The 23596-nt window shown below is 44.9% G+C and overlaps 1 protein-coding gene across 5 annotated transcripts in view; it reads left to right on the top strand.

Moving 5' to 3' along the window:
- Positions 1-23596, top strand: part of rabgap1l (RAB GTPase activating protein 1-like) — a 462369-nt gene that overhangs the window by 347811 nt on the left and 90962 nt on the right. The window contains exon 1 of one of the 5 annotated variants that reach the window (XM_080196013.1): positions 14800-14910. The exons of the other annotated variants lie outside the window; for them this stretch is intronic. Coding sequence (XP_080052139.1) covers positions 14833-14910 — 78 coding nt within the window. The 5' untranslated portion in view covers positions 14800-14832. Of the gene's footprint in view, positions 1-14799; positions 14911-23596 lie in introns of those variants that run through there. 5 annotated transcript variants of the gene reach the window in all.

Below are 23596 nucleotides of genomic sequence, written 5' to 3'. Positions count from 1 at the left end.
AGATCTTGGTAACTCGGAGATTTTCACAGTAACTTTATTGCAGCGTTAATGTAAGCCTACTTGTGATCTAAATAAATAAACTTAAACTGAAGAATATGAGGAGTGAACAGAATAGTGAGGATATACTAGGTGGGATATTAAAGTGCATGGGAGGGAGCAGGTGGGTGATATTAGATGGAGGAATGGGGAGAGATAAGGAAAATGAGATTCAATTGGATGTGATATTTAAAGATGTGGCAAGTGAATGGCGAACTAGATTGGACAAAGTGTATGGAGAGAGATCTGGAGAGAGAGATTAGATGAGATATTTAAGGAAGTGAGGAGACATACAGAAGCCGGAGTAAGTTAAGCAGGATAACAAAAACAAAGGGGAGCAAGCAGCAGTGTGGATAAGCGGATTGTAATGAATTTGAAGACAGGTTACATAAATTAGGTTCATTTTGTTTGAATGAGGTGTTTCCATGGTGGAAGAATCAAAAACGAGAGAATCCAGCCTGATACCAGGCAGTAATTCTTCTTTAAAAGAGACAGTGAAAATCTGGGTCAAATTCATACTGAGGGATAGATTTTTTTGACTAAGGGTATTAAGGGCAACAGAACCAAGTATATATGTGTGGATTATTGTAGATGGAGTTATGATGCAAATTGGCAATAATCTACCTCAATGAGGGGTGGTGAGAAAACATATTAGAGAAACAAAGATATAATGAGAAAAAACTGATAGCCAACATAAATAAACCCAACATCGGATGGCATGGTGGTTAGCACTGCTGCCACACAGTGCCAAGGGCCACGGTTCATTTCCAGCCTCCGGTGACTGTCTATGTGGAGTTTGCGCATTCTCCCCGTGTCTGTGTGGGTTTCCTCCCACACTCCTGAAATGTGTGGGTTAGGTTGATTGACCATGCTAAATTGCCCCTTAAGGTCAGAGGGATTAGAAGGGTAAGTATGTGGTTTGCAGGCTGGATGAGCCAAATGTCCTCCTTCTGCACTCTAGGGATTCTATGGTAAAGGGACATCCCAAGGAAATCCCACCTTCTAAGAGTGGTAGATGGAGGGGTAGGGCTTATTAGGGGCCTAAAAGGGAATTTACACATGGAGGCAAGGCCATGGCTAAGGTATTAAATAAATACTTTGCATCCGTCTTTACCAAGGAGGTAGATCTACCCAGGCCGTGGTGATAGATGAAAAAATTCTCTTCCTAGAATGTTCAAAATTGACGAGGAAGTGTTGAACAGATTGCAGCTGTATGTATCCGAGGAAGTGAGAATGGAAATTGCAGGGGTGCTGGCCATAATCCTACAGTCTTTAGACTCAGGAGAGCTACAAGAGCACTGGAGAATTGCAAATGTGGTATCCTTATTTAAAAAAGGTTGTAAGGAAAAGCCCAGTAATTACAGAACAGTCTGTTTAACATCAGTGGTGGGGAAACTTCTAGAAACAATTATTTGGGAAAGAATTAATAGTCACGCGTCATCTGGCTTTTAATTTAAACACCTTGCAAGCATTCCAGTTTAATCAGACAAACAATCACAGTAATTGGCTCTTTAATTCATTCAACTATTTCTCTTATTTAACACTTCGAGTACCAACTTAAACAGTTGCCACTCATTAACTCTTTTATTGAATTTTAACCCTTAATTAAACATTAACTGAACATCAACTCTCAATTGAACTTTAATTCTAAACTGCACATGAACATCAACTTTAACTGAAAGTAGATGTTACCGAATTTGGGAAAAACCTTGGCCAAGAAAGATCCCTGATGTAGAATCTATCTTCTTCTCTGAGGGGAAAATTCCTTCAGGTCCCTATAGAGTTGTCGCCGGCAAACAGAGGAGTGCTGTGACTTTTATCTACAAATCCTCCACTTGCTTCCAGAAGATTCTCTGTCTTCCAACCAACTGTGTAACCAGAAATTGATCACATGGCTCAAACATCCAGTGAAATTACTTGTGAAAGACGCCATTACGCTTACTTCGCATGACATGTACCGCAGATAACGGCACCCCACAAAACGGTAATAAAGTTCGATGCCACAATGTCACTTAAAATGTAAACAAATTTCCTTATTTAGTCAAAACAGGAAGCTCAAGAACGCAGTTCTCAGATCAGAGTAACTTTATGATTTGCACCTGGTTTTAATTAGAAGTTGAACAAAAGTCCTAGCATGCTTAACTCTCAGCCAGAATAGCTATTTTAAAGCCACTATTGTCAATATTATTGTTACATCATTGCTGCAGCCGTTGTCTATACATGGATAAACTTGCTTCTTCCCAACTAACCAAATCAAATTGTTGATGCCTGGCTTCTTTATGTAGTTCCCTTCTTCTTTTGGTTCCTTGGCTAGTAGCTGCTCCCCCAAATTTACCCTGTTCCTCTTTTGGGTAGAATGGACAGTCCAGCAAACTCTTCTGGTGCAGTCTCAACCTTTTGTAACTCTTGTCATTTGTCCTTTTTGTATAGTTTTTGTCAAGTATACCCTTTCATACAAACAATTCTTTTTTTCACAAATGTCCAGGTGGTTATCTAGCAAAGTCATTGGTTTTTCCCTTAAATGTCTTATCCGTCCCACCATTGTTTGTAAAGTTAGTGGTTTTTCTGCTTTCTCAGAACCTGCTGTCTTTCGGGAACCTGACTGACAGATTGTAACTGTCTTGTGGTTAGAGGCGTCTAAGTTGCTGGTCTGCGTTAAGCGGATAATCATCTACTTTAAAAGCATTCAAGAATGGCTCTTGATATGGGATGGCTAATGTGTCCAAACTAGATGTCAATCTTATTGTCAATCTCAATGTTCTTACGGCTGCCCGAGGGTAAAGAACAATTTCTGATCCCACCCTGGTTTAATCAATTAAGCTAATTTATAGTTATACATAGATTGCCCCACTCATTGAAGCTAACATATCAAGAAAGTAAAAGTAATTCAGTGTCTGATGCTGTTACAAAGCACCTGGAGGTTTTTGCTAACACTGGTGCGCTCCCACACTGTAGACTAATTCCCACCACTCAATCCTGTAATTTTATTTGTTGCTAAGCTACCTTGTGGGCTTGCTTCATGTCTGCCAGGTGCTGTGTGGATATCTTTGGGTCAACTGTAGGGACAGTGAAGAAATTAGGAGCCAGCCCACATGGCCTCTGCCTGCAATGAAATGTTGACCTGTTTCTCAGTTGCATTGTGAATTTAGACCAGTATAACAATCGTGGTCTCCCACCAATTTAATTTAGCAGAGGTCAGGCAAATGGAAGTACTAATTATTTGGCACACGGCACACCTTCATAAGAACATAAGAACAGAAGAAATTGGAGCAGGAGTAGGCCATCTAGCCCTTCGAGCCTGTCCCGCCATTCAATAAGATCATGGCTGATCTGAAGTGGCTCAGTTCCACATTCCCGCCCTCCCCCCATAACCCTTAATCCCCTCTCTTATCAAAAACCCATCAATCCGCATCTTTAAAAATATTTAGCGAGGTAACCTCCACCACTTCAACGGGCAGAGAATTCCAGAGATTCACCACCCTTTGAGTGAAGAAGTTCCTCCTCAACTCCGTTCTAAACCACCCCCCCTTATCTTGAGGCTGTGCCCCCTAGTCCTACTATCCTTTCTGAGCGGGAAGAGTCTCTCCACCTCTATCCTATCCATCCCATTCATCATCTTATACGTCTCAATGAGATCTCCCCTCATTCTTCTGAACTCTAACGAGTACAAGCCTAATTTATTCAGCCTCTCCTCATAGCTCAACCCCCTCAACTCCGGCATCAGCCTAGTAAACCTCCTCTGCACTCCCTCCAAGGCCAAAATATCCTTGCGTAAGTGCGGCGACCAAAACTGCACACAGTACTCCAGCTGCGGCCTCACCAATGCCCTATACAGCCACAGCAAGACCTCCCTACTTTTATATTCAATCCCCCTCGCTATGAAGGCCAGCATCCCATTCGCCTTCCTGACCACCTGCAAGCTGGGTTTTTGCGACTCATGCACAAGGACCCCAAGGTCCCTCTGCACCGTCACCTGCTGCAGTTTTTCGCCACGTAAGTAATAATCCTTCCTACCATTATTCCTACCAAAGTGGACCACCTCGCACTTGCCAGCACTAAATTCCATTTGCCATTTCCTGGCCCATTCGCCCAGCCTATCTAGATCCTTCTGTAGACTCTCCACACCCTCCGCACAATTTGCCGTTCCACCAATCTTGGTGTCATCAGCAAATTTCGACACCCTACGCTCGGTTCCCTCCTCCAGATCATCTATATAAATGGTAAATAGCTGAGGCCCCAGCACCAACCCCTGAGGCACTCCACTAGTCACCATCCGCCAATCCGAATAGCACCCATTGACCCCCACTCTCTGCCTCCTATTTGACAACCAATCCTCTATCCACGCTAACACCCTACCCCCAACTCCATGTCCCCTGACCTTCTGCAATAACCTCTTGTGAGGTACCTTGTCAAATGCCTTCTGAAAATCAAGAAAGACCACATCCACCGGCTCTCCTCTATCCACCGCCCTAGACACATCCTCATAGAACTCCAGTAAATTTGTCAGACACGACTTCCCTTTAACGAAACCGTGCTGCGTCTGCTCTATCAAGCAATTCCTCTCAAGATGCCTCGCTATTTCCTCCTTGATGACGGATTCTAACATTTTACCTACAACAGACGTTAAACTAACCGGCCTATAATTCCCTGCCTTTTGCCTGGCACCCTTCTTAAACAACGGCGTAACATTAGCCGCTTTCCAATCTTCCGGCACTTCCCCGGAATCCAGCGACGTCTGGAAAATAACCACCAAGGCATCCACTATCACCTCCGCCATTTCTTTCAGAACCCTCGGATGCATTCCATCCGGTCCTGGCGACTTGTCCACAATCAGCCCCCCTCCAGTCTGTCAAGCACCGCCTCTCTAGTAACAGTAATGTCATTAAGACCCTCCAGTCCTACCACCTTTCCATCTCTAACACCGGGCAAATTATTCACGTCCTCCTCCGTGAAGACCGAAACAAAAAAGTTATTCAAGACCTCAGCCATATCCCCATCCCCTACCACTAAGTCCCCCTTCTCATCCTCTAAGGGACCAACGTTCACCCTAGCCAGCCTCTTCCTTTTTATATATTTATAAAAACTCTTGCTATCCTTTATTATATTAAGCGCTAGCCCAGCTTCATAGTTTCTCCTACCCTTTATCAACTTCTTTGTCAATCTTTGTTGACATTTAAACCTCTCCCAATCCTCTTCTCGCCCACTACTCTTAGCTACTCTAAACGCCTCCGCTTTTAATTTAACACTTTGCTTCACCTCCTTCGTTATCCACGGCTTATTACCTCTCCTCCCACTGTCCTTTTTGACCATCGGAATAAATTTCTGCTGAGCACCAAGAAAGATCTCCTTAAAGATCCTCCACTGCTCCTCAGCAGACTTACCTTCCAACGCGCTCCCCCAGTCCACATTCGCCAATTCTTCTCTCATCCTACCGTACTCCCCTCTGTTCAAACAAAGGACGCGCGTCCGGGAACCCACTTTCTCCTCCTCCATCTGCACCAGAAACTCCACCATACAACGATCACTCTCCCCAAGAGGATCCTTCACCGCAAGGTCCCTAATTCTACCCGCCTCATTACATAACACCAGATCCAAGATAGCTCGCTCCCTCATCGGCTCCAACACACACTGTTCCAGGAAACTATCCCGGCAGCATTCCAAGAACTCCTCCTCGAGCCCACTGCGTCCAACGTGGGTCGACCAATCTATATGTAGATTGAAATCCCCCATAACTACAGCCGTCCCATTCCTGCACGCAGCACTTATTTGCGCGTTAACAGCCCGCCCCACCTCCAGATCATTATTCGGGGGCCTATAGACGACACCCACCAGCGTCTTCCTCCCTTTGCTGTTCCTAATCTCTACCCACAACGATTCCACTTTCTGCTCCTTGGCTCCAATATCATCCCTTGCTACCACCCTGATGCTATCCTTAATCAGCAGAGCTACGCCCCCCCACTTTTCCCTCCCGCCTATCCTTCCTAAACACTTGATATCCCTGGACATTCAGCTCCCAGTCCCTGTCACCTTGCAGCCACGTCTCTGTAATGGCCACCAGATCATATCCATTTGTGCTGATCTGCGCCACCAGCTCATCCACTTTATTCCGAATGCTTCGTGCATTCAGATAAAGTGCCTTCATCCCAGCCTTCACCTGGACCCTATTTGCCGTAACGCCACCAACCATACTCACGCCCCCTACTCCCTCTATTATTGGGACATCCTCGGCCTCTTCCCTTACCTGTACCCTCTCCTTAACTTTAGACCCTGTAATGTCACCTACCCTCGCACCCTCCTTTCTCTCTCTCTCTCTCTCTCTCTCTCTCTCTCTCCCCCCCAGTTAGTTTAAAGCCCTGTCTACAGTCCTCTTTACTCTATTTGCCAGCACTCTGGTCCCAGCATGGTTCAGACCAACCCCATCCTGCCCGAACAGGTCCCACCTACCCCAGTACTGATGCCAATGCCCCATAAATTCAAACCCATTCCTCCCACACCAATCCCTGAGCCACCCATTCACTTCCTTAATCCTATCAACCCTACGCCCATCTGCACTTGGTTCAGGCAGTAGCCCAGAGATAACCACCTTGTCGGTTCTGCTTTTTAATTCCATTCCCAGCTTCTCATACTCCCTCCCCAGATCCTCAGCTCGCATTTTGCCTACGTCGTTGGCACCCACATGTACCACAACGACCGGATTCGCACTCTCCCACTCCAGGTTCCTTTGCAGCCCAGATGCGACATCCCGGACCCGAGCACCAGGCAGACAACACACCCTTCTGTGCACTTTGTCATTGTGACAAAGGACAGTGTCAATACCCTTCACCCCACTATCCCCAATCACTACTACGTTCCTTTTCACCTTCTCCTTGCCTGTGTCCTGCTGCATCACTGTACCGTGTGCAGTTTGCTCACCAACCTCACCTCCCTCGTCCTCGTCCAGACTGGAAGCAAGAACCTCAAACCTGTTATGCAGATTGAGAGGCTGAGGCCTCCGCTCCCCACCCCCTTCCTCCTCTCCCCACCCCCCTTCCTCCTCTCAGCAGCCCCCTCTTGTTCCTGACCCTTAGAGTTAGCCCGTCTAGGGGGGGGTAGATGTCACTTGCACCCCATTGACAATGGCACCCTCTCTCCCCCTGATGAGCCTCAGTGTCTGCAGCTCAGAGGCCAGCTCATCTACCTTGAGCTGGAGCTCCTCCAGCAACCTGCACTTACTGCAGACATGGTCACTGGGAAGGACCCTGGGGTCCACCAGCTCCCACATCATACAGAAACAACACATCACATGCCCCTCCATTATTCACTGTAGTAGTATTGAAAATTTCCACACGAACTTATCTGGCCCTTTTCCTCTCCAGCCCTTTTGATATTAAGCCCTAGTAGCTCACTCTGCTTCCCTCTCACTCCGCTGCCCGCTCTGACGCTGCCCGCTGTCTGTACCAGGCCTCTTTTTAAACCTGGCGCTGATTTAAAGCTTGCTGGCCCACAACTCCCTTCTAACCACTCCCTCAGAATTCTTAAAGCGGTAAATACAAAAAGCCCGCAAAAATGCTTTTAAATGATTTAAACAGTTCTACAAGGAACAAAGTGCTTTAAACTTATTTAAACAGGTTTTTAACAGGTAAATTCTTATCTCTCTCTCTGCTCCTTCACTCCTCTGCTCCAGCAAACAAGAGCACGAGTATTGAAGAGATACCTACTCTTACTTTGATGAGCTGACTTTGTAGTCCTCCAGTGATTTGAATGCACACAGTGATGCATTCGTTTGAAGCACATCGCAATGCCAAATCAGCCACTCATCTATTGGGTGAAATTAAATCCTGCACAGACACTTCTCCTAATGACACCATTAACTAAGGACTGTACACTTCCAAGAATTTCCCATTATGATGTGATGTGGTCAATAATAGAAGAACCATCATTCCCTTTGTGGTATAACAAAGTTTCCTAGTGCGGCACATTGGTTAGCACTGCTCACTCTCAGGGCTAGGATTCCAGGTTCAATTTTAGCCTTGGGTGACTATCAGTGTGGAGTCTTCACATTCTCTCCACGTCTGCATGGGTTTCTTCTGGGTGCTCTGGCTTCCTCCCAAAGTCTAAAGATGTAAGTTGATTGGCCACGCCAAATTGCCCCTTCGTGTCCAAAGATGTGCAGGTTAGGTGGATTGGTGATGGTTAATTGCCTCTTGGTGCTCCAAGGTGTGTAGGTTAGAGTCATAGAGGTTTACAGCATGGAAACAGGCCCTTCAGCCCAACTTGTCCATACTGCCCTTTTTTGTTTAAAACCCCTAAACTAATCCCAATTGCCCATAATTTGGCCCATATCCCTCTATACCCATCATACCCATGTAACTACCTAAATGCTTTTTAAAAGATAAAATTGTACTTGCTTCTTCTACTACCTCTAGCTGCTTGTTCCGGACACTTACCAGGTTAGATAGCAAGACACCTAGAAAAGAACAGTTTGATCAAGCAGATGCAGCACGGATTCGTGAAGGGGAGGATTTCTATGAGGTTGTGAGTAGTGCGGTAGATAGAGGGGAACTGGTGGATGTGGTGTTTTTAGATTTCCAGAAGGCGTTTGATAAGGTGCCTCACAAAAGGTTGCTGCAGAAGGTTAGGGTGCACGGAGTTGGGGGTAAGGTGTTAGCGTGGATAGAGGATTGGTTGTCTAACAGGAAGCAGAGAGTTGGGATCAATGGGTGCTATTCTGGTTGGCAGTTGGTGACTAGTGGAGTGCTGCAGGGATTGGTGCTGGGGCCTCAACTGTTTACCATTTTCGTAGGCGATCTGGAGAAGGGGACTGAGTGCAGGGTAACAAAATTGGCTGATGACACGAAGATGAATGGAAAAGCGAATTGCGTGGAAGGCACAGAAAGTCTGCAGAGAGATCTGGATAGGCTGAGTGAGTGGGCGAGGACCTGGCAGATGGAGTATAAATTAGCAAATGTGAGGTTGTCCACTTTGGTAGAAATAATAGTAGGAGGGATTATTATTTAAAGGGTGAAAAGCTGCAGCATGCTACTGTACAGGGGTCCTTGTGCACGAATCGCAAAAACCCAGTCTGCAAGTGCAGTAGGTGATCAAGAAGGCGAATGGAATGTTGGCCTTTATAGCGAGGGGGATTGAATATAAAAGCAGGGAGGTCTTGCTGCAACTGTACAGGGCACTGGTGAGGCTGCAACTGGAGTACTGTGTACAGTTTTGGTCACCGCATTTGCGAAAGGATGTATTGGCCTTGGAGGGAGTGCAGAGAAGGTTCACCAGGCTGATACCGGAGATGAGGGGGTTAGCCTATGAAGAGAGATTGAATAGACTGGGTCTGTACTCTTGGGAGTTTAGAAGGCTGAGGGGGGAATCTTATAGAGACTTACAAGATAATGAAGGGGCTAGATAGGGTAGAAGTAGAGAGATTCTTCCTGTTTAGAAAGGATAGCAGAACTTGAGGGCACAGCCTCAAAATAAGGGGGGGGGGGTGCAGTTTAGATCAGAGTTGAGGAGGAACTTCTTCACTCAAAAGGTGGTGAATCTCTGGAATTCTCTGCCCGTTGAAGTGGTGGAGGCTACCTCGCTAAATATATTTAAGTCACGGGTAGGTAGATTTCTGATAGACAAGAGAATTAAGGATTATGGGGAGAAAGCGGGAAAGTGGAACTGATCCACTTCAGATCAGCCATGATCTTATTGAATGGCAGGGCAGGCTCGAAGGACTAGATGGCCTACTCCTGTTCCTATTTCTTATGTTCTTATGTAGATGGAGTGGCATGGTAAATGTGTGGGATTATGGAGATAGGGTAGGGTGAGGTCCTGGGTGAGATGGTCAGAGTCACTGCAGACTTGACGGGTAAATGGCTTCTATGATAGGTATGCTATGATAACCATGACCATACCTACACGCTTGAAGTAATTCGCTTCAGCCCAGCTACTGTGGAAAAATTGATAGCTGCTACTTTTTATCAAGGTCACCTTAACCTGTTGGAAAACCATGCTGGAATACTAATTTCAATCTTTCCAAACTGTAATTTCCCTAAATAAGCCTCTATGGGCTGTCTAACATATACCCTATACTCTATATTCTCAATTCTGCTGCTGAATCTCTTTGCCCCATAATTCTACCGCAGTACTACACCAGATCACAATCTCAGAATTGTTACACCACAGAAAGAGGCCATTTGGCTCATTCCAGCACTCAGAGCAGTTCACTGAGTTCCATTCTGGCCTTCTCTCCGTAACCCTTCACATTCTCCCTTTTCAGGTAACTGCCTAATCCTCTTTCGAATGCTTCAATTAAACCTGTCTCCACTACACTCTAAGGCAGTGCATTCCAGACCTCTAACCTCTTTGTGTGAAAATATCCTGATCTCACTATTTCTTCTTTGTGCCCACTCATTCTTGATTCTTTCACTATTGGGAACAATTTCTCCCTATCTACTCTGGTTAGGACCCCCATAATTTTGAATACTTCAATCATGATCTCCTCTCAGCTGCCTTTTCTCTAAGGAATGCAGTCCTAACTTCTTCAATCTATTTTCATAACTGAAGTTCCTCATCTGGAACCATTCTAGAACATAGAACACTACAGCACAAACACTACAGCCCTTCGGCCCACAAGTTGCGCCGATCACATCAATACCTACCAATCCATAGACCTATCTATAACCCCCAATCCCATTAAATCCCATATACTCATCCAGAAGTCTGTTAAAAGACCCCAGCGAGTTCGCCTCCACCACCACTGACGGCAGCCGATTCCATTCACTCACCACCCTCTGAGTGAAAAACTTACCCCTAACATCACCTCTGTACTTGCTTCCCTGCACCTTAAAACTGTGTCCTCTCATAGCGACCATTTCAACCCGGGGAAGTAGCCTCCGAGAATCCACCCTATCTATTCCTCTCAACATTTTATAAACCTCTATCAGGTTGCCTCTCAACCTTCGCCTCTCCAGGGAGAAGAGTCCCAGCTCCCTCAACCTATCTTCATAAGGCATGCCTCCCAATCCAGGTAACATCCTTGTAAATCTCCTCTGCACCCTTTCAATAGCTTCTACGTCCTTCCTATAGTGAGGCGACCAGAACTGCGCACAGTACTCCAAGTGGGGCCTGACAAGGGACTTATAAAGTTGCAGCATTACCTCCCGACTCCTAAACTCAATCCCTCGATTAATGAAGGCCAGTACACCATATGCCTTCTTGACCACATCCTCCACCTGCGAGGCCGATTTAAGAGTCCTATGGACCCGGACCCCAAGATCCTTCTGCTCTTCAACACTGCTAAGACTCCTGCCCTTGATAGTGTACTCGTTCATCCCATTGGTCCTGCCAAAATGGACCACTACACATTTATCCGCGTTGAAGTCCATCTGCCACTTCTCCGCCCAGTCCTGCATCCTATTTATGTCCTGCTGCAACTTCTGACATCCTTCCAGACCATCCACAACACCACCGACCTTCGTGTCATCGGCGAACGTACTAACCCGTCCTTCCACTTCCTCATCTAGGTCATTTATGAAAATGACAAACAGCAAGGGTCCTAGAACAGATCCCTGGGGCACTCCACTGGTGACTGACCTCCATGCAGAAAAAGACCCATCCACAACCACTCTCTGCCTTCTGCAGGCAAGCCAGTTCTGGATCCACAAGGCCAAAGCCCCTTGGATCCCATGCCCTCTCACCTTCTCAAGAAGTCTTGCATGGGGGACTTTATCAAACGCCTTGCTGAAGTCCATGTACACCACATCCACTGCTCTTCCTTCGTCAATGTGTTCAGTCACATTTTCGAAGAACTCAACTAGGCTCGTAAGGCACGACCTGCCCTTGACAAAACCATGCTGACTACTTCTGATCATGCTAAACCTCCCCAGATGCTCATAAATCTTGTCCCTCAGAAGCCTCTCCATCAGCTTACCAACCACTGAGGTCAGACTCACCGGTTGGTAATTTCCTGGGCTATCTCTGTTCCCTTTCTTGAAAATAGGAACCACATCCACAATCCTCCGGAACCTCTCCCGTCTCCATTGACGACGCAAAGATCATCGCCAGGGGCTCTGCAATCACCTCCCTCACCTCCCACAGTAACCTGGGGTACATCCCATCTGGTCCCGGTGACTTATCTATCTTGATAGAATTCAAAAGTTCTAACACATCCTCTTCCTTAATATCCACATACTCAATCTTCTCCATCTGCTGCAAACCTGTAGCAAAATCTCCCAGATCAGTTTCCACCGTGAATACTGAGGCAAAGTACTCATTAAGCACCTCTGCCATTTCTTCTGGTTCCACACAGACCTTTCCCCCTTCATTCTCATGAAGCTTTCCTGCACCCTCTCTAACACTTTCACATCCTTCCTAAAGTGAGCTGTCCAGAACTGTGGACGTAATACTCCATGAGACTGAACTAGTGACTTGTATATGTTCTCAATGCCCCTATTATTAAAGCCCAGAATATTGTATGCACTCTCTCAAATGTTTCTGGCACCTTCAATGACTAATATATGTATACGTCCTGGTCTCTTTGCTCCTGTGCCTCCTTTATATCAAACCCATTTTTTTACATTGTCTTGCCATGTTATTTCTATCAAAATGAATCCCCTGACATTTCTCTGCATTGTTTTGAATCTGCCACTTGGCTACCCTTTCTACCAACTTTTTTTTTTAAGTTCTGCACTATCCTCACAGTTTACAATGCTTATGAGTTTTGTCATCTCAAATTTTGGAATTGTATCCTGTGCACCAAGATCTAAGTCATTAATATATATCAGATGATTGTGTAGTTGATAGTGAAAAGGATAGCTGTTGCCTCCAGAATGATATCAAGTGGGTGGAGAAGTGGCAAATGGAATTCAAACTGGAAAAGTGAGAGATAATGTATTTGGGGAGGACAAACAACATTAGGGAATAAACAATTGGTGATATTGAGAAGGGTAGAGGAAATGACAGACCTTGGAGTGCACATCCTTGAAAGTGGCAGAACAGGTGATTAAAGTGGTCAAGAAAGCATATGGAATGCTTCCCTTTATTGGGTGAGGTATTAAATACCAAAGCAAGGACTGGTCGGGCCACAGCTGGAATTTTATGTACAGTTCTGGTCATCACATTACAGGAAGGACCTAATTGCTCTGGAGACTGTGTGCAGAGGAGGTTTATAAGAATGTTGCGGGGGCAGGAAAATTTCAGCTGCGAAGAGGGATTGGATAGGCTTAGGATTATTTTCCTTCGAGGAGGCCGAGGAGTGATCTAATTGAGCTGTAGGCATTTATGAGGATCCGAGACAGGATAGACCTGTTTCCTCTAACTGAGGAATCAATTACCAGGGGCCATAGATGTAAGGTGATTGGTAGAAGGATTAGGGGGACATGAGGAAGGGTTCTTTAACACTGAGAGTGGTGGATGTGTGGAATTCACTACCCAAATTGGTGATTGAGACTGAGACACTCAACTCATTTAAGATGTACCTGCATCTGCATCTGGAATCTGTAAGATTATGGACCAGGTGCTGAAAGTGGGATTAAGGATGGCACGGTGGCTCAGTGGTTAGCACTGCTGCCCTCAAGGGCTTGTGTTGAATTCCAACCTTGGGTCACTGTCTATATGGAGTTTGCACATTCTCCCCTTGTCTGCATGGGTTTCCTCTGAGTGCTTGGGTTTCCCCTTACAGTCCAAAGATATGCAGGTTAGCTTGACTGGCCATGCTAAATTACCCTTAGTGTCAGGGGGGTTAGCAGGGTAAGTGTGTGGCATTAGGGGAATAGGGGTGGGATTTGATTGGTACAGACTCAGTGGGCTGAATGGCCTCCTTCTGTACCAGAGATTCTGTTCTATGTTCTAAAATGAGCGGCTATTTCTATTTTCTCTTATTTTGGCCAGCAAAGACGTGATGGGCTAAATGGCCTTTTTCTGTGCTACAGCCTCTGTGTTTTATAGAAAAGAGTAAATCTATTATGATTTAGGAAGGAAATCATAATAGAAGCAACCCTGACACTGCAGAATAATTTGATATGCAGGGACAATCCTGTTGGGCATGGACACCTATTGCTCAGGGATAACCTGATCATTGGATATTCCCAGGGATAATTACAATACAATGGGGGTTTAAAAAGAGAGGTCCCATTATAATGACAAATAAACTTTAAAACAGCAGCCATAAATGGGGGAGTTTTGGCAGCCAGGTTTAGTTTGAAGTGTCACATTTATCTAACTGAGAATAAAGGAGAGTGCTGAGTGCGGTAGAGGCTGGAATGCTGAACAATGGGGGTCTGACTGTCAGTGGTAGTGTGCAGTTTTAGCAAAGATAGCAGTCTGCGGGGGGTGGTCAGCTTGTCAAAGGGGTGAGCCACCTGGGAGCTGAGGTAGCTCAGCACAGCGCTCTCCATTCCCAGACAGCTCCCGTGAGGCATGGGCTTGCATGTTCATTCACTGGCTTCCTCATTACACATTCACAGCAACGCTGAGAACAGCAGCCATCACGTTTTTAGCCAGAGGCGATGAGCTCACCGACTACATTAGCAGGAGCAGCTCTGCCTCTGCTGCTCAGCGTGGATCTCAAACTGCTGTCATTTTCTCACCGGCGACACAATGCCAACAAGCCTGTGCTCGGTGCTAACTCAGTGGTAGAAGCAAGGCTGCTGAATTAACACTGCCACCACCAATTTCTCCTGTTCGCTTGGACCCTGAACCAGCAAACTGGATCCGTCCTGCTTCCTCCTGACAGAAGAGGGGCTTCCCTGTTCCGCCCCTTCCCTCTCGGCTGTGCAGAACCCCCGTTCCAAAGCTCAAGAAACACAGGATGACGGCCATAAGATGGTGAACGAATATGCCTGCCGGCTGCTGGAGCTGCTAGGGATGGGACATCGCTTGTTTGTACCTCGGCTGCTGCCGGTGAGCATCTTTTCTTAGAGAGGCTGAGGCTGAGGCTGGGCGGGGGTGAGCTGGGTGGACTGACAGGAGGCAGAGGCCTGCAGCCTGGAATTAATGACGTTCGAGAATTATTGAGCTATTGATGGCTGCCTGTGGGTGGCCCTCAATCATTAAAAGCAGTCAGGTCCTTCTGGCTACAAGCCCCAGTCTGTGTGCAATGTCTTTACATCCTCCCTGTCTGTTGCGTACGTTGTGCTACCTGAATTACTGAGCTTCTGTTTTTTTCAAACTGCCACAACTTGTTTAATGGTACACTTGTCTCTGGCTGACAGGTGCTGGTCTCGGCTGATGTTCCTAAAGTATTGCTTGCCTGTAATCCCACACAATTCCTAAAGCCGGGAAGTGTTTTCTTTGTACCATTGTATGAAATGAGGGCTTTGACAGTGCATGCACTGAACATTGTAGCCCTGTGCACAGGAGCAACCATGCTACTTGGGAGTCATCTTACCTTACATTCATTGTGTTAATTGGTGAGGAGATTGCTGTATTGTGGAGTGATGCAAGGACACACTGCTCCTGTTTGTGACTGGGGTGTGGTACTGCCACTGGCATTGAAACTGGTAGGTTTGGGACTCCCTTCTGTTGGATATGGGTTGTACTGCCAGCCTCAGGTGGCAGCACCAGGATGCTCAACTCTCCCTGATCTCTTTTGTTTTCTCAACAATTTCAGTTCTCACCGATTTTAAAATCTGATTGAAATAGGGACAAAACATTCTGCAGCCTCATTTGCAACAGGCATTATTAACTGTAAAGCTTGTAACATACCTGTCAGAGGCAGGGGTATAGAAGCAGTCAGCACTGGCCCCACTCATCCACAGCTGGGTGCAGCCCTCTTCTTACAATCTGGTTTCTCAAGTCCTTCACGAATAACTCTCTGCCACTTGATGCAAATAGGGACAATTCAAACTTTTTTGCCAAATCATACAATTGGGGTTTAACCTCATTAGCTCAGAGGATGGGGGAGGTTAATTGTGAGATTCAGGCAGATCGGGATTGGGGTACTTGTAGAATCCTTTTGACTTGGGGTTGAGGAGAGTAATTGTAGAATCCTATTGGGTTAGGGTATGGGGGTAGTTGTGGGATCCTGTTGGTGCGGGGTAGAGGGGTAATTGTGGAATCGTGTTAGGTCGGGGAATGGGGTAGGATGGTTAAGGGATCCTGTTGGCCTATGGTGGATGACAACTGTGGGATCCTGTTGGATGAGGGAGTTCCTCAGACATGGAACCCTGTTACTAAGTCAGAAGCTCATATCCCATTATATGGACTTGAGCACATAATCCAGTCTGAAACTCAGTTAGCATTGAGGGAGGGAGAGACAGAAAAGTTAACTACAGGCAAGTTAGCCTAACATCAGTTGTTAGGAAAATGCTGGAATCTATTATTAAAGAAGTCTTAACAATACACTGCATAAAGCAGAGTATAATTAGAACAAGTCAGCATTGTTTTATGAAAATTAACCAATTTATTAGAGTTTCTTGAGAATGTAATTTGTAGGGTGAATAAAGGGGAACCGGTAGATGTAGTAGTATACCAATATTTCCAAAGGGCGTTTTAACAAGGTGCCGCATAAAGAGCTAGTAGTCATGGAGTTGGGTATATGGAAAGAGAATTAATTAATGGATGGAAAACAGTGAACATAAGTGTTTTTAAGTTAGTAGGTAGCGAACAGTGGAGTGCTGCAAAGATCAGTGATAGGGTCAGAGTGATTTACAATCGATGTTAATGTCTTAGATGATGAGACTGAGGGTAATGCATCAAAGTTTGCTGATGGCACCAAACTATGTAGAAAGTTAAGCTGTGGGGAGGACTCAAAGAGGCTGCAAAGAGATATAGATGGGTTAGGTGAGTGAGAAACGAGATGGCAGGTGAAGTATAATTTTTTTATTTATTAGTGTGACAAATAGGCTTAATTAACATTACAATGAAATTACTGTTGAAATCCCTTAGCTGCCAGCCCCACTCTGGTGCCTGTTCAGATGCACTGAGGGAGAAGCTGGCATGGCCCGTGCACCTAACCGGCATGTCTTTCGGAATTTGGAACCTGGAGCACCCAGAGAAAACTCTCAAACACTGGGAGACCGTTCTGCTTCCATCCAGACAATGACCCAAGCCAGGAATGGAACCTGGGTCCCTGGTGCTATGAGGTAGCAATGCTAACCACTGTGCCACTACATAATGCAGGGAATGTAAAGTTATTCACTTTGGTCGTAAGAATAGAACAGCAGAATTTTTTTAATAAGTTGTAAACTTGTAAGTGTTCATGTTCAAAGAGACTTGGGCATGCTTGATCAGGACATATGGAAAGTAAGCATGCACATGCAGCAAGCAATGAGCTGGGTGATAAGTATATTGATCTTTATTGAAAGGGAGTTGGGGTACAGGAATGAAAATGTCTTGCTGCAATTATATAGGCTTTTGGTGAGACCACAGCTGGAAAACAGTGCACAGTTTTGGTCTGTACAGTTAAGAAAGGCTATATTGCATTGGAAGCAGTACAGAGATTGGTTCCTGGGAAGAGAGACTGAATAAACTGGGTTTATATGTGCTTGTTTTTAGAAGAATAAGAGGCGATCTCATTGAAACATACAAGATGCTGAAGGAGTTTGATAGGGTGGACGTTGAGAGATCATTTCCTCTGGTTGGGGAATCTAAAACATGGGGGCACATTCTCAGGATATGGGGCTGAGATGAGAAATTTCTTCACTCTAAACGTTGTAAGTCTTTGGGATTCTCACCCCAGAGGATTGTGGATGCTCCATTGTTGAATATATTTCTGGGGGAATTGTGGGGAACGGGCAGGAAAATGGAGTTGAAGCCCAAGATCAGCCATGATCATATTGAATCCTGGAGCAGGCTATGTGATCTACTCCTGCTCATATTTCTTGTGTTCGTATTCCACCCTGCTATTTTAAGTTTTTATATATTAGTGTCACAAGTAGGCTTCCATTCTTTGTTAAATAGAACATAGAACACTACAGCACAAACAGGCCCTTCGGCCCACAAGTTGCGCTGATCATATCCATACCTACCAGGCCATAGAACTATCTATAACTCCCAGTCCCATTAAATCCCATGTACTCATCCAGAAGTCTTTTAAAAGACCCCAGCGAGTTTGCCTCTACCACCACCTACGGCAACCAATTCCACTCATTCATCACCCTCTGAGTGAAAAACTTACCCCTGACATCTCCTTGATGATAGAAACCATGTCAAACAGGCAGTCAAATGATCTCCATCAAAGCAGTAATTATATTAACATATCTGAATATCGTTGTGAACTTATATTGGATTGGAACCGAGGTTGTAGAATTATGTCAAACCATACATGTGAGTGTATTTGGCTCACACCTAGTTTAATTGCCCATCATTTGGTCTGGTTGGACCAAATCCAGGAATGTTCAAATATGCTCTTCCAAAACTGCTCAGTACTCCAGGATGAACTTGGGATGTTAGGAAAATCATAAATTATTCTCTATCATCCATCTCCTTAACTAGTCCATCCACCTTCCTCAACCAGTCCATCCACCTTCCTCTCCAAGAAATGTCCTGAACTTGCTGCAGCCTTCAACAAGATCAAGCACACCATTGTCCTTCAACATCTTTCATCCGTTGTCAGTTTTGGAGTCTCCCTGACTCGATTACCCTTGTCTCACCTTATCCATTTGGAAACCATTACCCCATTCCTTTGTTTTCAGACTATCTTAATACCCTCCTAGACAGTCCCCAACCCTCTTCTTCATAATCTTCAGCTTCTCAAACTCTGCTGCCTGCATCTTACATTACATGAAGCTCCATTAGCCCATCACTCCTGTCCTTGCTGTCCTACATTGACTCCTGTCTCTCATTTCAGATTTTCTATCTTGTTTTTAAATGTTTTCATCCCTGTCTCTGGAACCTCTTACAGTTCCTGCAACCCTTCCTATCTCTGGAACCTCCTCAACACCCAAATGCCCTGCTTATCTCTGTAACATCTCTAGCCCCGACACTCCTCCCTGCCTCTGGAACCTCCTCCAGCCCCGACACCCTTTACTAGCTGTGGAATCTCCTCCAGCCCTACACTCCTCCCGATCGCTGGAAACTCCTCCAACCCCTACAACTCTCCCTATCTCCGGAGTCTCCTCCAGCCCATACACCCCTCACTATCTGGAATCTTCTCAAGTCCTGATAACCCTCTCTATCTCTGGAACTCCTACACCCCTTACCATTTCTGGAATGTCCTCCAGTTCCCACATGAATAAGCCATGGTAAATGCATGTGGTTGCAGGGATTGATGCTATTTGGAGTGTTGGTGCAGACTCGAAGGGCCGAATGGCCTCCTTCTGTTGGGATTCTATGGACTCAATGGTGACAGACCAGCAAAAAGTCAAAATGTTAGCAAATAATGGGGAAAACTGCAATAGGAAATCTTCAAATGCAAAATGGATGAAGGAAAATAAATGTACTCTTAAAAGGGAAAAAATGAGTGCAAAGATTAGAGTGGCATGGGTTTCAAATTAAACTGATTTAAAAGGGAGCTGTATGATGGAGTTAAAAACCATGAAGAATCTAGTGTGTAGTAGTAAGGTGAAAGGGGGGAATTAAAAGAAGTATGAATATAGGCTGGCAGATAGTATAAAATGAAAGTATGGCGTCATAAAATATAAATTAAACCGCGGCTAAAGGAAAGGTAGAGCTCTCTGTAATGAGAGAATCTAATTTTAGAGTGTGACAAATATTTCACATTTTTTAAAGACGAGATATAGAAGTGATAACGTAGGTGTTGTGGAGGAGAATAACTGTTAGAAATCATGCTGGAAGCAGAATTGGTCCTGAACAAAAAGTAGAACTCCAGCTGGCTAAGTCATCTGTCTGTGATGCCAAGCATCCTGAGCTGTTGAGAGAAGATAGCAAAGGCCCCGAGCGCAGTTTTTCTCTAATTTCTAAACATGCTAATTGTAGTATAGATATGGAGAGTGGCTGGCGGAACACTTCTCCATCCAGGTAACTAACTTGTCCAATGTCAGATGTCAGCAAACGTTTGGAATCCATAATTTGAGATAAAATTAATTAGCGTTCAGAAATGCAGGGGTTAATCATGAATAGTCAACTTAGATTTGGTGGAGCCAAATTTAATAGTGATTTTAAAGGTACTTATTGGGTTCATCAATGGAATACAATTGTTGTGGCCAATGTGAATTTTCAGGTGTTCAACAAGGAGTCTATAAATTACCCTGGGTTTCCAGATTACTGGTCCAGTGACAATACCACTACATCATTGCATCCCCTAGTTATGATGCTATGACAGTGTACATTGGAGCAGTGAAGACCAAGAGTAGACTCAATGAAGGTTTTCAACAGTCTTTTCCTCTGTAGGAATTTTTTCTCTGAATTGAGGAGGTCAGCAATGAGATGGTCAATTTAAAAGTCATCAGAAGAAGGAATTGTTAGGAGGTATTTGAAGGTTTTTAAAATGTATTTGTAATGCACATTTAATACATAGACCACCAGATCTAGGAACAAGCCTGCTCCAATATTTAATGAGATCAAGGCTAACTGACTCTATATACCTGCCTTTGACCCATATCCCTTAATGCTTTTAGTTATCAAAAATTAATATATCTCAAATTTAAAGATAGTAGTAACCTAGGATTATTTACTGCTTGTGGAAGAGAGTTCCAAACCACTACCACCCTTTTGTGTGTAGAAGTGCTTCCTAACATCTCCTTAATCTTCTGAATTCTAGAAAAAAACTGGTCTAATTTATATAAAATAGTCTCATTATTAAACCCCTGAAGTCCAGATATCATTCTTGTAATGTAATGTACGCTGCAGTCCCTCCAAGGCCAATAGATGCCTCCTAAGATGTGGTGCCTAGATCTGCTCATAGTAATCCAGGGTTTTGTATGGCAGCAGCATAACTTCTGCATCCTTATATTCCGGTCCTCTCAATTATAAAGGCCAGTATTTCATTAGCCTTCTTGATTGCTCGTGGCATTTTTAAAGATCTATACACCTGGACCCCCCAAGTCTCTTTGGACATCTATTGCATTTAACTTGATTTAACACAGATATTAGGCTAACTGGTCTGAGATTCTCTAGATTTCCTCTTTCATCCTTCTTAAGTGGAGTGACATGAGCTATTTTCCAATCCAGAGAAACAACTCCTAAATCTGGGAACCTCTGAAAGATTAGAAAGTTAGGGCATCAATAATGTGCTCCCCTGCTTCGTTTAACACCCTCAAATTGCTACCATCAGGTCCGAGGGATCTATCAGTCTTTAGTTCCATTAATTTCCCCACTATTGATGTTTATATGCGTGAATTGTATTTAATCCCTATCCCCGATCCACTATTGATTTTTCTCAGGATTTCTGGCAAGCTATCCTCCTCCTCTGCTGTAAATACTGAGGCAGAGTAATTACTTGACATAGAACATAGAACACTACAGCACAAACAGGCCCTTCGGCCCACTAGTTGCGCTGATCACTTGTATACCTACTAAGCCATAGACCTATCTATAACCCCCAATCCCATTAGATCCCATATACTCATCCAGAAGTCTTTTAAAAGACCCCAGCGAGTTCACCTCCACCACCACCGACGGCAGCCGATTCCATTCACTCACCACCCTCTGAGTGAAAAACTTACCCCTAACATCTCCTCTGTACTTGCTTCCCTGCACATTAAACCTGTGTCGTCTCGTAGCGACCATTTCAGCCCTGGGAAATAGCCGCCGAGAATCCACCCTATCTATTCCTCTCAACATCTTATAAACCTCTGTCAGGTTGCCTCTCAACCTTTGTCTCTCCAGGGAGAAGAGTCCCAGCTACCTCAACCTATCTTCATAAGGCATGCCTCCCAATCCAAGCAACATCCTTGTAAATCTCCTCTGCACCCTTTCAATAGCTTCCACGTCCTTCCTATAGTGAGGCGACCAGAACTGCACACAGTACTCCAAGTGGGGTCTGACAAGGGTCCTATAAAGTTGTAGCATTACCTCCCGACTCCTAAACTCAATCCCTCGATTAATGAAGGCCAGTACACCATACACCTTCTTGACCACATCCTCCACCTGCGAGGCCGATTTAAGAGTCCTATGGACCCGGACCCCAAGATCCCTCTGCTCTTCAACACAGCTAAGACTCCTGCCCTTGATAGTGTATTCCTTCATCCCATTGGTCCTGCCAAAATGGACCACTACACATTTATCTGCGTTGAAGTCCATCTGCCACTTCTCCGCCCAATCTTGCATCCTATCTATGTCCCGCTGCAACTTCTGACATCCCTCCAGACCATCCACAACACCACCAACCTTTGTATCGTCTGTGAACTTGCTAACCCATCCCTCCACTTCCTCATCCAGGTCATTTATGAAAATGACAAACAGCAAGGGTCCTAGTACAGATCCCTGGGGCACTCCACTGGTGACCGACCTCCATGCAGAAAAAGACCCGTCCACAACCACTCTCTGCCTTCTGCAGGCAAGCCAGTTCTGGATCCACAAGGCCAAAGCCCCTTGGATCCCATGCCCTCTCACCTTCTCAAGAAGTCTTGCATGGGGGACTTTATCAAACGCCTTGCCGAAGTCCATGTAAACCACATCTACCGCTCTTCCTTCGTCAATGTGCTCAGTCACATTCTCAAAGAACTCAACTAGGCTCGTATGGCACGATCTGCCCTTGACAAAACTATGTTGACATGTCTGCCATTTCCCCATGGTCATTGACAATATCCCCACTTTTGGTCTTTAGTCGGCCAACGTTGCTCCTGACCACCCACTTTCCCTTTATGTAACTATAACATTTCATATTGATGTTGAATCATAAAACTTTTTAATAGTTCTTGAAAGCTGCTTTGTGGTCCTTTGCTGGCCTTTGTGTCTTTCCCATTTGGCACGATCTGTGCTTTTCTTTGCATTTCTGTAAGCCCTTTCTTTATGCTGTCCCTTCTGTCTTTAGTTGCCCAGGACTGTTTTTTCTCCTCAGGGGTATAAACTGGTTTCTGTATTGAGTTAGATGTTGCTTCAAACATCCTCCGTTATTCTTCAGTTGTTTTACTCATTAGCAGATTTTCCCAGTTTACTGGACAGTCTCTGTCTCATCTCATTAATTTAAGCCTCACCCAAATCTAAAATTCTAGTAGCTGCTTTGTGTCTTTGAACACTAAATTGAACTTGATCATGTCATGATCACTGTTTGATAAGTATTACTGCATAGTAAGGTTTCTAATTAAATCCGGGTCATTACTAAATCCAATATTGCTTGTCCCCTTGTTGCATTCAGGACATGTTGCTATAGGAAAGGTGCATGGGGAAAAGTTTAGAGGAGATGTGCAAGGTTTTACAGAGTGGGTGGTGAATGTCTGGAATGTGCTGCCCATGGAGTGGTGGGAGAAAGTGTGATAACAGCATTTAAGGGGGAACTAGACAAATGCATGAATAGCATGAGATTGGAAGGATACGGACCCCACAAGTGCATATGGTTTTAGACAGACGTCATGATTGGTGCAGGCTTGGAGGGCCGAAGGGTCTGTTCCTGTGCTGTACTGTTCTTTGTTCTTTGAAATTGTCCAGATCACACTCCAGAAATTCACTACCTTTCTGACATCTGCTTGTCTGTCTCCCCAAGTCTACATTAAAGTTAAAATCTCCCATTAATACTACTCTGCTT

The sequence above is a fragment of the Carcharhinus amblyrhynchos genome, chromosome 9 (genome assembly GCF_965287045.1).
Source record: "Carcharhinus amblyrhynchos chromosome 9, sCarAmb.v2.hapA, whole genome shotgun sequence".
NCBI classification, from domain to species: domain Eukaryota; kingdom Metazoa; phylum Chordata; class Chondrichthyes; order Carcharhiniformes; family Carcharhinidae; genus Carcharhinus; species Carcharhinus amblyrhynchos.
This window is presented reverse-complemented; position numbering and strand designations above follow the sequence as displayed.